The following is an 18,354-nucleotide window of genomic DNA, read 5'->3' as shown; positions in this document are numbered from 1 at the left end:
ATCGGCTATTTCCAAATAGCTGTGTGTGCGCTCATTATGGTCGCTTCTTTTGGGCTTGTTTTCATAGACCTGCCCGCTTGTTTCTCTTGCAAAATCTGGCAACACTTTAGCCGTGTAACCTCACTCCTCCTGCAGGTTTCAGAACAGCACATTCGACAGAATCTCAAAAAAACTTCTGTGGACAGAAATATGCCTTCTATACTATCAAATGAAAAAGAAGCAGATAAACGTATAGTGATTAAACACACCATATTTTTGATTGGAGAAAAGAAAACCTGTAGACAAATCATATCGTAATCACATAGATGACATGGCCTAAAAACTGCCTGTTCAAAATCAACATCACACTTACTCACTCGCATTTCCAACATGGCCGCTGGCGTTCGCTAGACATTTTTTGGGGGTTTGAGAAGGAATATCACGGATTTCTGACCCTTCCTGGATGTCTAACTTGTCGTAGAGAGGTCGTCTCTAGAGGAAATATCTCCCTTTTCCGTCGGTACTTATTTTGTCACGCGAGTTTATTGTTGTTCCCCCCTAAAACACGTCGGGATGTATCGCCGTGGAGCGGGAAAGAGGGACCACAACAACAAACCGGCGAAGAAGGACGTGAGCGACAGTGATAAATACGCCGACCTCTTGGTGTTCGGCTACGCCTGCAAGGTGTTCAGGGACAACGAAAAGGCTCTGTTCCACGAACACGGCAAACATCTCATCCCATGGATGGGGGACAAGAACATCATGATTGATAGGTCTGTTGAACTAAACTTAAAAAGGAATCGTTATCTTAACCCCATTAAGACCCCCTGACGAGGATTCTACAAATGTCTTCTGAATCCTAACAGTTTTCTGCAAAAAAAAACCTGTGTTTCTATGTCAGTTGGTTCTCAAACTTTTTCATGTCAAGGACGAACCCCCCAAATTGATACATATCAGCCCACGGACCCACATTTGAAAAGATATGCCAGGGACCCCCAAAAGAGACACTCTTTAATGCTATTGCTGTGATTTCGAACCATTTTCATTTCAAGGAACCCAATTTGATATGTTTTAGCCCATGGACCCCCATTTGACGCATTTTGTATCTCTGGGACCCCAATATACACTGTAAAATCAATGTTAATCTAACTCTGAGAGTATACAAATGGAACCAAATGGACCCGTAAGGGTCCATTAGGTTTCATTTGTACGTCCTCGGAGTTACAGACCCATAAGAGTCCATTTCACTATCAATCATTTGACTGGGGACCCAATGGATCCCCCTCAAAGACCCCTGGGGGTCCCCGGACCCCACTTTGAGAATCACTGATCTAACCAAGTGTTGCCTTTTTGAAGGCATTGCAAATTCCACGCCGAGTTATAGTTTTGCAGAAGGAGAAACAATAGGCCTTGGAAATCATAGCCTATACGACGAATATCTGTACAATAGCCAACTAACATATCCTTGGATGTCATGATAAACATGAATTACAAACAAAGCGTAGCTGATCTACTCTCAGACCATCATGCTAAGATGCACATTCCTGATAACTCCAGCCATGCTGGCTATGATGTAATGATCTGTGTCATTTCAGACTAGAAATGGGCATATTAATTAGTTTTCTTTTTCTTCTGTTCCTTTAATATGCTGTCAATGTATTAGCCTTGAAAGGGGACTTGCATCTTGGCATGGCGTCTTGGAAGAATTTCCTCTGGAATCTTTAACCCTAACATTACCGCAGTGTGATGTACAGTTGGGAATGAGCTTGTTGATACAAAAGCAACGCCAATAAGACCAGAGCAAATTCTCTCTAAACCTTAAAGTCTCACTATGTAACTTATTTATTGAATGAATAAAATGTAAATTTGTGGTGGTTGTATTTTGTCTCCCTTCTCTTCTATTGAGACATTTTAGATCGTGTCAAAGGTCATGTCACACCTAGACACAGGATCTAACACAAATTTTGACCTGATGGTTGAGATTCAATTCATCCCCTGAATAAGCAGGTCTGCTCTATTAGCTATTTAGCTTATTGGTAAAAACAAAACAAAAAAAAACTCAGCACTTGCGGGGTAGAAGAGGAAAGTTACATAGTGCTGCTTTTAAGTCTTAATGCAGATAAGGTGGCTCAGTGTGAGAGTTGAATTGAAAGCATCTGCTATTAGCTCCCTGTAGGTAGTAGGTACCGGGGCAGTGCCCTGTTGCCACATGAGCAATAGAAAAAAGCTGACTACTTGTTGGAAAAACACAAATTCCTAATTCACTCTACTGGAGGGATTGGCACCTTCAAAGCCAGTTTGCTGAGCCATCTGCATCTGCATTGACCTGACTCCTGTTTTGTTTGTGCAGCTTATGTATCTGTGTCTCTATCACATAACCCAGTTCTTTCCCCAGCAATGGTAGGCTAAGGGGTCCTGACAGACCCCGAATGCCAAACCCAGCACCCCAATTCTTTCTCTCCATGAAGAAAGTGGGACGGAAAGGTGGCGTAGAGGAACGAACGCAGGAAAATGTCGTCCGTTTGGGTTCTTACGGATAGGTATTTATGTGCTCGGGTTTGTGTGAATGTAACTCTTTTTGCAGATGTAGAAGTAATGATGGGTGTTATGGGGGGAAATTGAACCCTGTAAGGTAAGAGGCGAGTTGCTTTCTTTTTTTGCTTTTTGTCGATTTAGGGTTCTCAATTTGCTAGGAACTCGTGAGAAAAAGAATGAAACAGCACCAGTAAACAATCTAGGCAACTTAATCGCAGTATTTTTTTATTAGGCCTGTTCAGGAAGTTGTTATGCTGCCAGTGTCTTTTTACTTGATGTCTACTTTCCCTCATGGCAGAAACATGACTGAGGTAGAACGTTTTTTTGATGTTTAAAAACTTTTGGTTTTAGGTTTCTCCCTCAATGTGGTAAGTAGGTCCTTGTTGTGTAGAACACTCCGTCAGCTTCTAGTGTCTAATCCTCCTGTTCATCCAACAGATACGATGGCCGTGGTCACTTACATGACCTCTCAGATTATGACAGTGGGTCATGGAACACATCATACCAGCTGTCAGAAGAGGAGGCCAGGATTGAGGCACTTTGTGATGAGGAGAGATACCTGGCCATGCACGCTGACCTTCTGGATGAAGAGGCCAGACAAGGTTGGCAGGGTTTTATTCAGACACACTGAGTAGATCCTTAGTTAACCCATTTTTGAAAAACACTGCTTTAGACAATACTGAAGAGACACAAGGAGAACACAAACTCGCTCAATGGTGTCATTGGTCATGTCATTGGAATTTGCTAAATGCCATTTGTATAACTTGATCTGTTTTTCTGAGTAGAGTTTTCCATACAAAACTTCTGTCTCCAAGTATTAACATAACATCCATGCTTAGCTATTACATTTTTGAGGCAGCTAGTTGCTACTAAATTTACAAAAGTTATGCTAAATTGCTATAGTCACTTTGATCACATTCTGGGAATTGTATTGGCATTCAAATCAGAGAGTCTTGGTTACAGTGTAAAAGTAATGATGATGGAGAGTATGGGTTACGTACAACACCAACACCAACTCCCACTGCCTTTGTTGCCTTCAAACCCGATGGGAAGCAGCCGCAAATCACAAAGAAGGAGCATACGCCCTCTAAAAAGCCTTAAGCTGCTTGTTTTTGGCAGAGTCAAGAGCATTCAAAAGTTGAGAAAAGTTAAACTTTTTTTTTGGATTAGACGTTTGTTCCTTTTCTCCCCAATTTAGTCACTGTGCCAATTCCACCCATGTGTATAATAGTCCCTGTCACTCACTGCCACCCCACTGTTAGTCTGAGGAGGGTAGGCAACCACAGTCTCCTCTGATACACTTGACATACAGTATGACAGTGAGGAAACTCCACATGGTGGGTCATTGTTGGAGAAACTAAATATGCATCGTGGTAACTGCTTTTTGAACCTATCCACCACTCACTGCACCCGCAACATGTTGTTTGTGTGTGTGTAGTACATACTCTAAAGGCAGATAATCATGTCTGCATGTACACTGGATGCAGAGCATGCTTTTTTCTGCCTCTATTTCATCTCTGAGCTGCTTGTATTTTTCATAGAAGTGCACAGTAGAAATATACTGGTTATTTTCTCTGTACACGAGGCAAATCCTTAGTGTTCGTTTAACTCTGTTAAGAGTGTACAAATGGACCGACACAGGTCCCTTTGGTTCCATTTGTACACCCTTCACAGTCAAATGAACACCAAGGATTTTACTGTGTAACGGCTGCTCAACATCCGTATAATAAGCAGATTTTTAGTTAGGGGTCGTACGTGAAAAAAGTCAACCCATCTTGTTTATTCAGGCATAGCCTTCAGAATTGGAATGATTTATTTTGCCAAGTAGCTATTCGCACATACAAGAAATTTGACTTGGTGTGGTTTGTGCATTTTAAAAGACGGACCACAACAAATTATTTTTAATAAAGTTTACTCTTAACACATTCGGTGCCAGAGTTTTATTAAAAAATTGTACGTTGAGTGCCAGAGATCTCACCGTTTGTAACGCTGCGCTGTTTACAGCTGTAGACTCCGCGACGAGCACCCGATTGTAAACAATAGATGCATGCACGATGGTGGATGGTCCTAGCTAACGCCTGGAACAATAACATCTCTCACGTGAGTCGCCATGGCGGAGTGATCGTGCATCGAAAATGACTTGTTTTCCCCAATGTAAAAAGTGAAGGAAATGTGGAGTTTTTTTGCAAGGAGATAGAATGGGAGCGGACGGGAGACATTTTTTTTGGCACGGTGATCCATCTGTGGGTGGTTCCAAAGTTGCGCTAGCCCCCCCTTGTGGAAAAAAACTATTTCGCGATTATTCCCGGTTTTGGCACCTAAGCGCTAAAAATTAAAAACTGGAGATTCATGGTTTTGGTACCCAATGTGTTAAGTTGTCTGACTGTAAAGATAAATAACAAACAGTGATTTGTAGCATTTTTGGTGCTCCCTATGGTGGAAGTGAAGTTGCTCTGCATTGTTTAGAAGCGCTGCATTGGGTCTGTATTGTTTAGAGGCCCCATAACGTGTGATTACAATTTAGGGCAGATCAGATCAGGTCATGATTTGTAGCATTATTTTGCAAAACGGGCCAGGAGGAAACTTTGGAAGTCAGTCATAGAGAATTGGAATGGAATCAGAAAAATAGGACAGATCCATCTTAATCACATGACTCCAGAGATAATGTGTACCGATTTGCATGAGTTTTGGACAAAATCTTCCTATATTTTATTTTATACATGACATTATTTGCCTTGTTTAATTGCACAGAAGGTAATATACCGTTACTCCCGTAGCAGTGGAGCTGGTGGTGGTAGTTGTGGTTGAGTCAAGTGAGGGGCTGTGAGTGGATTTATTTGTCAGCCATAATTCTATGGATGACATATCTCCATGGGAGATATGTCTTAAATATAGATACAAATCAAAATATTGTGAAATCAATGTACACAACAGAAATCTGTCCACCACACTACAGAACATGCTCCGCCATCACATTCTTACGCATCCTGAGAATTTTGTAATTGACATTCATATCAGACATGGTTACAGTGAGAATTATGGTTCTGAGACTAAGTTAGAGCAAAAAAGGTAATAATGATGGAGAGTACGAGGTATGTACGCACACATAGCATTTCTTCCCAACCAACACTGCCTTTGTTACCTTCAAACCCGATGGGAAGCAGCCGCAAATCACAAAGAAGGCATATACGCCCTCTGAAAAGCCTTGAGCTGCTTTTTCTTTTGGCAGAGTGGAACGCTTCCAAGAGTCGAGAAAAGTTAAACTTTACTTTTTATTTTTTACAGTTTTTGTTGTTCATTTTTTCTCCCCACTTTAGTGGCAATGCCAATTCCCCCCCCGTGTGTATAGTCCCTGTCACTGCCAACACCCACTGTTGGTCCGGGGAGGGTGTAGAAATGCACTTTGTGCAAAAACACTTTTTGAACCCATCCACTGACTGCACCCGCAAAACCTTTTGTGTGTGTGTAGTTAGTTAGTATATACCCTAAAGACCGTTAATGTAGACCATATGTTGGTATGCATACTGGGTGCCGAGAAGATGAGGGTTCAGAGTTGATGCTTTGTTTCTGCCTCTATTTTATCTGTGAGCAATGTTTTCGTAGAACTGCACGGTAGAAATACACTGGTTATTTTCTCTCTTTCACGTACCATGTTGATGCTGAGGGAATGATCAGAACAGATTCCCACCCTATCGGTATGCAATAGGAATGGCGCTGAGTCAGTAGAAGCAGGCAATTCGCATTGCCAATCACTCAGCTTCTGCCTGCTTGGGTGCGCCTCACAGGGCTTAAACCCACTTCTGACAGCACGACTGCCTTGTCAATGTTTTAACGGAAGTTACAAATGTAAATATGGTTCTGTGAATTCGTGGATGACTGTCAGAATCCGGGCTATAAATAGCCGGGCCCGGGACACATAGGTGGCCTACACGTCACATGACTTATATTAAAACTCGACCTGCCTATTGTTTACTACTGCTTACTGGCAGAACAGAACTTGTTTTTAATGGCTTTTTCAATTATTTCATCATCATGCATGCGTTTCATCAACTATGCGCACTGATGTTGAACATGCAGACACGTGAAGTTGGAACTCGCACTCTCATTTTGGTCACATTCTGAAGCCCTGCTCAGCCAGTGATGTTCAGCCAAAGCAGACAACGGCAACCCGCAACTGACAGGAGAAATCGATAAAGAAAGGGGAAAAGTTTATGAAACTCATTTGGTACTTGCCCGACCAGGCATAGTAGACACATCTAATTTGCCCATACTTCTTCTTACATGCCTAGGCCATCGGGCAGTCCTTATTGTGGGCCATATAAAGTGGCACAGTGGGAAATGGAGGTTCCCAGTTTGATGCCGAATGCCGCTAGGTGACTGCCCACTGCTCTTAATAGTTAGGTTGGGTCAATTGCAGAGAACTAAAAAGCAATCCCGGATTGGGCCTTTAAGTACAATTGATGAGACCATGTCTTGTGATTTGTATTGTGTAGTGTCTCTTTCTCTCTCTCTCTCACTCACACACACACACACACACACACACACACACACACACACACACACACACACACACACACACACACACACACACACACACACACACACACACACTCTACATTCATCCTCCAACCTCACCTGGTTTGCCCTTGAATTTGGTTGCTTGACCCCATTCACTCAGGCTATTACCCATCTGTCCATTGGAGGGGGACAGCAGGGAAACATTAGAAATATTAATGGAGCTTGGCAGAATTTTGCCCTTGCTTGAAAGAGTTTGTCATGAATTTCAATTGAAAAGGGGTTGTGTCTGAAGAAAAGTAGCCATTATGTTTTCTGTTCTCATATTTAGTCTGTCCAAAATATAGAATAGATCCAGAGTCATATGCAAAGAATGTATTGTATCATCTATATGATTATCATTCTAATTAATGTTAACTAACATTAATGAATGTCGTTATAGGTGAGAAGATGTTCAGGCTAGCTGTATTATTTGAATGATACTGAACTAAAGGTCTGTTAAATGAAATGATGAATAATGTTGAGGTTAATCATTTTTCTTTCAGAGGAGGAGTACAAGCGTCTGAGTGAAGCTCTAGCTGATGAAGGCACCTATAACGCAGTGGCCTTCAAATACAGTGCTGAATATTATGACCCAACCCAGCCCACTGAGGATGAGGACAGGGAGCATGGTGAGAGAACACACACACACACACACACACACACACACACACACACACACACACACACACACACACACACACACACACACACACACACACACACACACACACACACACACACACACACACACACACACACACACACACACACCCCCCATTGGTGAGAGAACACTCACTCACCCACTACAGAGTCATGTACCTGGCGAAGGCTGTATCAGGTCAAAACGTTGAGCAATAATACATTGACTTGTTTGGGAGCATTCAAAAGAGTGTGATGTGGGAATATATTTATTTATTTTCTTAAAAGTGCAGATTGTGACACCCTTGCTGACTGTTACAGCTCACAAAGCCAGGTCATAATAAAAACGTGAAAAGAGAAGTCAAAGACATTAATAAAGCGTAAAACCAAGCAAAACATACTCTCTTGCCATACCTTTTGGCCTGGCGGAGACAACTATAACCTAACACTGAGGGTTGGATTACAAAAGAACGAATGCCCTCCCTCCCTCCCTCCCTCCATGTTTCTGTCTGTCTGGGGCATGTGATGTGATGACAAGGGCAATGGGTAGGAAAGTGATCATTACGGTGCATCCAGTTTGACAGGCTGAATGGAGACAAATCTTTGGACCTGACTTTTGGAGAATCCTAGCCCACCCATTACTGATCTTGTGAGTGATATTTTGTCAAAAAGTGCAACCTTTTCAAATCAATTTGAGCATTATATCAAAGTATTAAAATGTTGAGAATAATGGAGTATCATGACTGATAAACTTCTTTACTGAATAAATGTTCAGACAAATACAGGGTATTAGGATAAATTATGGTTTTGTTTTTGGTTTATTTCTTATAATTAATACAAAATCTGGAGTCGTAACTGCTCACGATATCTATGTCAAATAAATAGGGACATTTTAATATACGTAGGATTTGCCCAAAATAGGGACGCCCGGATTAATATAACCCTACCAGCAATGACAATAAATGATCAGATGGGGGGATATTAAAAGCAGAGGCATGGATTACACCCCCCAACCCCCACCCATCCCCCCAGCAAATCTAACCCTAGACGTGTGACTCGACTAGGAGTTGCACTGAAAAGACAAGTCTGTCTGTTTCAGTTCAGATATTATACGGTTCATCAGATTTTATGATCTAAACACCATGTTAGGACGGCCTCGTGCTGTCATGAATTATTCATTGACACTTGTCCTTATTCTTTTGGGACTTTGAGGAGTCTGTGGAGCTTTCAGACATCTGCTATCCCGCTATAAGTGAAGCATATGTACTGAATGGTCACTGTTCAGTCTTTCTTGATGATAACATGTATTGATGGGCGTAACACTTGGACCGCTGCTCGTATGTAAATCACGGTAGGTCTTGCCCGGCATCTCCATCTCTTGCTCTGTAGGGTTTTCATTGCTCTAAATTATCCTATAATTTATCACAGACACCCGGGGTGCTGACAAAGCCACAGGACCAGGCCCATCTATCAGAGCAGTCACTGCAACTGCCAAGACTGCATGTCCGTGTCCCATGTCCGCCCTTCTCTCAGACTAGCCAAGCCATTCTTCGCTCAGCCGGCCAGCATCGCGACTAGCCAGCATGTGCACACATTGTCAGCTGGATAATTAACTGTGTATCTGCAGCTTTAAATTATACATGAGAATACTCATTGGTGGCAATGCTTTGTCACAGCCAGCGCTCGGGTAGCTACGGTATGCAGTCTAGGTGTCCCTGGCATAGATGATAAGTTTAGGTCTAATAGTGAGAAGTTCAATTCACCATGAGTACGTTCACTCACCTGACTGAGCTTCAGTATGGTTCAGCTGTAAAGAATACATATGCAGAATCTATTTAGTCACTAGATGGATACTGTACATTTTTGTGATTGCAATATCCTAGTGTTTCTAGTGTACACTAGATTTTAGTGTATACACACACATACATACTGTATGTAGACCGTTTGAGTACATATTTAAAACAATAGACAGACCACATATAAACCACATCACAGAACCCCCCAACAAGACCAAAATCTAAGAAAAAGTGAAATATCCTTTGATAGAAAATTCATAGGAAAAAAATCACTGTCAATCACTCCCAATATCAATAGATCAACAGTACAATATAGCAAGATAATTATAATAAAAAAAGAAACAAGTAAGACGCGCGAACGCTGGAAGCGAACGCAGCTCGAAAATATTGTGTATTTACGGACTGTGTGTGTGTGTGTTTTGACTATAGCTGCACTCTGGCGCACTCTGTCGGTTGCACACAGGCAGTGCAGGCAGTGCATACATACTGCACACACACAGACAGACAGAGCCACAAGCCGAGCAGAGTTTCATAGTAGGCTCCACTTGGGCGGAGGCGCAGCTTCGCCGCGCCTCCTTCCGCGTTCGCAATAACACTGGAAAAATGAAATGGATCGAAAATAAATTATTTATGTTTATTTACACAGGACAGAGCATATTAATGAACGGTACATAATAATGTAATGTAAATAGACCGGATTTAGCAGGGATGCAAATTTTCATCCGCAGTCCTCACAAATAAAGTTTACAGTAAGTACAGGTAAATGGCAGGTACAGTACGATCAACCTCTTAACCCATTTAGACCTGGAACGCATCTGTGTCACTTTAGGTTTCGTGCCGCGCTATGAGCTTGTATATCTGCTATTTTTGAAAAATCTTGAAAAAATATTTTTTTGATTTTTTTCAAAAAAATGTTTTTTTACGAATCGCCTCAGGTCTTAATGGGTTAAGACAGGTATGATATCTTTAGCAACAGTGTCATAATGTTCAAGAAGCACAAATGTCTGTTTCACTTGCCTTTGTACATTGTGTGCAAGTAATGGTTTGATAAGTTGCTCCGGATTCTTACAGTTGTGTTGTTTTTGTTCTTTCTTTTTTTTGAACATGTCCTCATTCAGGGCTCTTGACAGTTTTAGGGAAAACAAAACAATTTGTCAGTAGTTTCCTCTTCTGGTCTAAATGGAAAGCCTCGATGAAACGGGTCGTTTTCTTTTTCTCACTAGGAGCCTTATTGGATTGATGGATCTACAGAATGACCTGGGCACATGTCGGGCACCAGATTAAAGTAGCGTAATAAAACTGCATCCATTAAGCATAATGAGGTTGCAAAGGAAATGGCAGCTTTGCTCCATAGCTGGCATATTGTATGTACGATAAATGGGTGTACTGTCTGTGTTCGTTTGCAGACTCCACCACAGTGATACACTGAAATAAATGTTTGTCTTGTTCCGGTTGACCTTTCACACATACAGATGTTGGATGAAGGAAAGAAACTGTACTGCATATATACAGTATATTATGTTGTGTGAACAGCTAGGCTATGTTACAGGATCTGACTCCTTTTGGAAAACTAAAAGTGAAACTTTTTGAATGCTGCTGCCTGCTGGCTGTTTGGCCAGAGTAGCTTGTTTGTTTGTTTTGTTATGAACAACTGCGGGGTGAATTTCACACTTTTGTTCTCTCCATTCCTTCCCTCCGCTATCACCAAATGCACACCAGATGAAGACGGAGCAGAGCAGGGGGACGGCGAGGAACCCTATGTGGCACCGCCAGGACTGGCCATCCCTCCTGACGTTGAACTGGTGAGTGTTAACGTCCTATTGGTGTCTGTTTTTTATATATCTGTGTTTTCCACTTATGCTGCTGTGGAGGCCGAACTGGTCTGCAGCTTACAAGACTCATGGTTAAAGTGTGCAACATAAAGCAGGGCTTCGGTGGTAGCCTCGCGTGGCCAGACAATATCACACGACACACTGCGTGGATATTAGTCTGGTCCCTATCAACGATAGATTTTTTTTCCAAGGGGCGGTTACAAAAAGATCCAAACGGACTCTATTGGTTAGACTTAAACCAATCAGAGCAGTGCTTCCTTGTACGAACCAATCAGAGCAGTGCTTCCTTGTTGATAAGCCCGCCCACATTTGAATACTGGGCCCTGGTTGGTCCCGCACAACCTCTGCGGGAGAGAAATAAATTCTCTATGGAGGGGGGCCAGACCTAATCTGCCGAGGGCTAAAGTGCATGCAATTTTGCAAAGGCAGATTTGTCTGGAACCAGGCTACTTCGGTGGGTGCTTACAACAAATTAGGACAATCTTATAGAATTTGTTTATATAATTATGCTGGTATTTTCAATAATGAACAATTACCGATTTATTTTTCCTTTGCCAATTCATAGAAAAAAAAATCAAATACAAAGTGCATAATGACAGTATGCAGGCTGAACGTTAGGGATAGACCATAGATACCACAGATTGTCTTTACTATCCTATACCAGGTAATACCACGGCTGTGCTCCACCACATCCATCCTCCAGAATAAGATTGCGACTACCTACCTACAGAATAAAAAATCACACCCTGTGTGAAGTGATTGGTGCCTTGCTTAGCTTGGCTAACATGTTCAATCAGCCAAGCTAACATGTCCAATGTTAGCTTGGCTGATGGCACTGATGTCACTTTGAAACATGTAAACAATGTTTCAAAGTGACACACCTATTTATAGGTCTCTATTAAGTCATGCGTCTCGCTAGCCAATCAAAGCACACCCTTTCCACATATTGTCACGTGTCACGTGATGCTTGACCAATGTTAGCTTGGTGGACACACGGACATACAGACATACGGACACACAGACAAAGCCACGTATAGGAGTGGTTGCCTTCGGCACCACTCAAAAATCACACCCTGTGTGAAGTGAGTGGTGCCTTTGATGAGCCCCGTATTGATGTTGTCATCAATGTTTGTGGACAGACATACATACACAGTGCCGCTTTAGACTCCACAGGGGCCCTACGCAGGATACGGGTCCCTCGCGCGCGCACGTTTTTTTTTTCGGGTTTCCCGCGGATAAAGTTACTTTTTTTGTTACTTTATTTGATGGTGTGAACGCAGTAATGCACGTTATTTTCTGCTGAAGGGATACATACATACATACATACGGACACACGGACAAAGTCCTAGGAGTGGTTGCCTTCGGCACCACTCAAAAATTAATACTTGAAATACATACAACTGTTTGTATTGTCTGTGTAATGTGTAGCTTTACCATTTAAAAAACACTGAATGAGGTGATATACTGAAGGGTCATCTAAATGGCATGTAAATGGCATTGGTGGGTCTTGGTAATACAATGTTAAACATCTGCAGTATTTAGAGGAATCTAGTGGTGTTACTACTACCGGTGCTGTTTCACCATTCATGTACTGTATGAGCTGACAGCTTCTACAATAGATTTGCTCTAAATGAAACGTGCGCTAACATAGAGATTGCCTCTCTAGTAGTATAATCCATTAGCTGTCTAATCCAGTTTGATACATCTAGGAGTGTTTTTTTCTCTCAACGGAATCTAGTTGTATTTGCACAACACTTATTTTGTGGTAAATCTATATACGGATGCCCTCTGTGTAATGCAAAAATGACAAGATTGGAAAATGTGAATGTAATTGCTCCTGCAATATGTTTCTTTACTACAAAAAAATGGAAACTGCACCATGGTTAGAAATGAGAATATTAATTATTCATCAACAGCAGATGGCATATGCAAAGTAACAAGTATGTGATAAATATATATACATTTTCTGTAGGTTTTCTTGTTGCCCTGCAATTCTGCTTCCTAGATTTAAAAGTAATTGAAAATGTAACAAACCTGTCACAGGTTATTAAGGCCAGCAGTTTCAGCGAGCAGTCAGTTAGTTTGTGTGCAGTGGAGCCACAGGCCTTCTATCAGACAATCGTCCCTCTACTGTAGATGGAGATGATACCCCATGCCTTCCACTTTCATCTTCCTACTGTATGCATGAGAAGAAGCCATACTCATATACTATGCTGACTTTGAAAATACGGTATATATTGCAGTTTTGTTGTAGGCTTATCCCTTCACCATTCCATACCATATGAAATATTTATTATCTTTGTTATTTAATATGAAATACTCTCATAAATATGCATGCTACTCACCTTTGTTGTATAATGTCAGAATAATAATATTATCAATTTTAGTCTTGGAGCGTTTTCTTTCAGCGATCACTCAGCCTAAATTAACATTGGTGCAATTAGCCAAATCTAGTTGGCTTGAATTGATGCCTCACACAGCTGCACTCTCTCTATGCAGGTAAATGAAGGAGGTGTAATAAATCACACACAAAGTATGACAATTATGCACCTATAATGTGATTTAGTCGATGTCTTACAATTCATTATTGTAAGACATTAGGTTTTTATTTGGGATGTACATACTGTGTGTGTGTGTATATATATATATATATATATATATATATATATATATATATATATATATATATATATATATATATATATATATATATATATATATATATATATATATATATATATATAAAATTCCCTTTAAAACATGCACATGGGTCCGTCTAGGGCTTGGTTTTACTGACACATTTGATCAATACCTGATATCTACGATTCGACAATAATTTGGGGATGACTATCGGTGCTTTCAGAAGATATTTTTGTCAAGTGTCTCTGTTTTTCATCATTCTTTTGTGACAAGCAGCAATAGTCATCCCCACAATATAGTCACAAAAAATGTCAATATCGACTCTGTATTTGGTAAGATATAATTATATTAGATTTTTTCTACTGCGGATCACGAAGGTACTACTGTTGACTGACTGCCATCATTAGGGCCCTGCCACAAGCAACAACGCTACAAATAGAACTAAGCCTAGGTCAGTCTGAACAGACAAATCTAGAGCTGATTTTAAATGTATCAATAGTGTTCACAGATCTTAAGTCCAATGGGAAGAGATTCTATTTCAACCTGCCACCTAGCGTTGTAAGCACGGAGGAAGTCATTAAAACCCCATTCCCATCGGATAAAACCCCATTAACATCAGTTTTTTGTCATGTAGTGGGAAAGGTTGCAATTGGCATTCATTCCTGGGACAAATGATTCTGCAGTCACAGGTATTTATTGCCACCCTATTAGGCAACCTAATGTTCACCCCTTTTACGACACGAGAGAGCTTCTCCTGATAAAGGGGAAGAGGAAATAAGGAGGCCAAGGAATCTACACTTTCTACAGTGCATGTATTTCACTTGCATTTGCCCCCAAAATAGATATGTGTCAACTGGAAAAACGATTTACAAACACGGTGTGCGAGATTATAGCATGCTGTAATATTTATTTTCTATCCAAAGTAAAAGAGAATTTGTTGGAAGTAATTAAACTGTTTTTGTAATCAGAATCCTTTATTGTAAATCCCCCCAGCCCCATGCCTTTTCATCATAATTGCAAGCAATCCCAAAACAATTATTGTCATCAGTTTGGATAGTTGTAATATTGCTTCTGGATGTGGGGAGAGAGAGCGAGAAAGGAAGAAGGAGAGAGAGCGAGAGAGAGAGCGCTACTTTTAGGCACTCTACGAATGTGCTTGTTTTTTTTTACTGTCTATGGAATGCTCTCATTTCTGATGAATGAACCTCACGATTGATGAGATGCAGGCATCCTTTTAGTTATAATGGTGGATACAGTTCCTGTAGCGAGTTTTGTCCCCATATGATCTGGTGCATTCGTGCTGTTGAGCGTGACACACCAGAAAAAACAAACAAAAAACTTCGGCATACTCTTCTACCGGCAATGGGAAAAGAGTCAATCAGCTATTTTTAGAGGAATTTCCCATAAAAAAAAAAAACCTGCATACAGTACTTTATTCCTCGTCTTTACATAAATGATTGATTAGAAAATGTAAAACAGTTGTTAAAGCAAATATGGACGTAAGAAAGTATGTATTTGCCCTAGGCGTCCTATGTAAAGTAATAGGGGCTCAGCATGAAGCGCGTCCAAATGTAATCAACCATCTCCACCATAGAGTAGGACAGAATACTCCATGTGCCGAGAGGCATGACAGAGAGCACACAGTTAAAACGCCCCAATTAACAATCACTCTGACAAAACACTCAGTGTAGACCAGGTCTTAGAAAAACAATACAGGTGACACTCTTTCAAATCAGACATCAAAATATGAGTAGGAAGTATTGCTCTCTTGCACCTGCAAATTATTACCAGTCCAAAACCAGCATCCATAAAGGTTATTATCTATTATTCACGATTTTTCATCTGGGTGAGAAATGTGTTATTTTGTCTAGTGTTGCTCCTCCCTCTCTAGGTACTTAATGTCAATGATTCATTGAAGGCACACAGCGGGAGCAATAATGAATAATGGATAATTTCTGGTTCTGCTGATTTCCATCCCAATCCCATGTGTTTTTTTTAAGTGATTTCAACACAGTGAACAACATTAGTCACCCACATGAGTGCTTTTCACACACAGGGAAATTACTTATGCCCTTATTGTGAGGTAGCTGTTCTTAAACGTATGTCCTTTGTATGAAGAAGCTATTCCTGAGCATCATTTTCCCATTGACATTCATACGCAGCATACTGGCCTAGTCGGTGTGCTAATATAATAATCATAATAATATTTTCAGTTTTTTATTGAACCGCTGCAAAGCCATTGTAATTGATCTCTCTGTTTGTCTGTCTGTGTATGCAGTACATTATGCACGTCACTCATGTGTGCAAATGTGTAGCTGAACACAGACAGCCTTTGTTCAACTATGCACATCTGTAGGTAGCCTCGATTATAACTGGTACAGAGACGATCTTCTACAGACCTGTTTCCCTTATGTGGTTACACGTTGGTCCACTAGGAATAAATATTTTATCATAGGAAGCCAAGGTCAGAATACAGCTACATTTTATGAATATTAAATGAGATATTAAAATGAGAAACTTTCATCTTTGGTGTACAATCTCAATCTTTAATCAATGTGTATATCAGAGTGCATAGTGTTAATTAATACATGTGCATGTATCCTCCCTCCTTAAAACGTTTGCATTCTTGATAAACCCCAGTGGCATAGTAATATCAGGAGTATTAATTAAATTAGTCCAGGCAGCTCAAACAAAGCTTTCCACATAGGTCCAGTAAGCTTACACAACTGACAAAATAGTCCTGTTGAGGTGCGATGTCCAGATACTTTAAGATATGCGTTGCCATGGTTCTATTTCCCCCTAAAACATGATCATTGGGTATTATTATATAAGGAGGAATATTGTTTTTTCAAAAGTGTACAATAAGTGTTAAAATGTTATACCTGGTTGGCAGTGCACCTTAGCACTACCCACCTAACCCAGTCCCTCCGCCTCCTACTACATGCCCATGGCTCCGCCCAGTTGTTAACAAAAATGGTCTAGAACTGTGGTTGTCAAAGTAGGGTCCAGGGACCCCCAGGGGTCCTTGAGGGGGGTTCCCCAGCTAAATAAGTTTATAGCATAAAAAGCAGTGCAACCAGTTTAAACCTATATACTGTACATCTTTTATTTGAAAATAGCAGATCGTCAAGCTCAGAACGACATGTTGGGTCCCTGGCACAAAATATTTTCAGGTGGGGGTCCGCGGACAAATACATAATAATTTGGGGTTCGTTCCTTGACATGAAAACGTTTGAGAACATCTGGTCTAGAACAGCTCTGACAGCTGGGCACCCACAGTCTTTACAGACTGTTTGATATGTCACTGGACACCTACAACAGCAATGAAGCATTTTACAACCTTTATGTATTAAATGAATGCAGTTTTGCTGACCTTTCCTATTCCCTTTCTCCTGATGTTATCAAAGCCAGGCTTCTACATAGGGTGTAACCCTTTTTCGCTCAAATGAGGTATATTACAGATTCAGTGTATTGATTATATTTTAAAACTATTTTCTGCTTTCTATTTTTGTCTTTTCTCCAGCCTGCAACCACCAAGACCCATGCGATCATTGAGAGGACAGCCAATTTTGTGTCTCAGCAGGGGGCTCAGTTTGAGATAGTGTTAAAAGCCAAGCAGTCTGGCAACTCCCAGTTTGACTTCTTGCGCTTTGACCATTACCTAAATCCTTACTACAAGCACATCTTGAAGGCCATGAAGGAAGGTCGATACAACCCCGTCCCTGACAAGAAAGAGCAATCACAGGGTGAGTAGTATTACAAAAAAGTCCCTGAATCAACATGCACCATTTGATTGTAAATGTTTAGGTTCATGTCTTTTAATTATTTTCTATTAGTCTGTTTTAACTTTCTTTTCTAACTTACAAACAATAAAATAAAGAACAAGCTGTGTATACAAGTCCCACTTGCCTCTAGAGTCCATGCTCTTACACCAAACTGGATCGTGGCACTAGAGGAAAGGCCATAGGGTCACCAAAATAGTCAATCCTATCTGCCTAATAAATTACGAGATGGTATCTTGTGTGAAAAGTTTATACTTTGGCCTGAGTGTGGTGCTACTGCTAAAGGAAAGATCATGGAATCGCTCAAATAGTTTGGTTCCTCTTCCAGGGTGCAAAAATCCGCTCAATGAGTTTCATTTAATTTAGAGATATCATGCAAATTCTGGCCTGAATGTGGTGCTGTATGAAATGCCATGGGGACAAATCAGTAGGGGTCAATCTCTGGGGAGCATGGAGGTGCACAACAAATCTATGGCAATCCAGCAAGTACTGTAATTTTCAAGATGACTTGTTTGGAAGCAAAGTGGTGAATGACAGACAGACCAACCAACCAAACGACATCCCACCCCTAGTGGCTAAATTGTTCATTTGTTA

The 18,354-nt window shown here is 40.8% G+C and overlaps 1 protein-coding gene across 2 annotated transcripts in view; it reads left to right on the top strand.

Moving 5' to 3' along the window:
- Positions 1-377: 377 nt before the first annotated feature.
- sfswap (splicing factor SWAP) overlaps positions 378-18,354 on the top strand; it is a 109,289-nt gene continuing 91,312 nt past the window's right edge. The window contains exons 1-5 of one of the 2 annotated variants that reach the window (XM_084047484.1): positions 378-752; positions 2,953-3,116; positions 7,575-7,700; positions 11,226-11,308; positions 17,502-17,724. In XM_084047484.1, the coding sequence (XP_083903610.1) occupies positions 553-752; positions 2,953-3,116; positions 7,575-7,700; positions 11,226-11,308; positions 17,502-17,724 (796 nt within the window). In that variant the 5' untranslated portion in view covers positions 378-552. Of the gene's footprint in view, positions 2,520-2,952; positions 3,117-7,574; positions 7,701-11,225; positions 11,309-17,501; positions 17,725-18,354 lie in introns of both variants that reach the window. The other variant, XM_084047485.1, reaches the window with a different exon arrangement.

The sequence above is a fragment of the Gymnoscopelus microlampas genome, assembly GCF_963454915.1.
Source record: "Gymnoscopelus microlampas genome assembly, chromosome: 21".
Lineage (NCBI taxonomy): Eukaryota > Metazoa > Chordata > Actinopteri > Myctophiformes > Myctophidae > Gymnoscopelus > Gymnoscopelus microlampas.
Note: the sequence above shows the minus strand (reverse complement) of the source record. Positions and strands in the feature narration are given on the sequence as shown.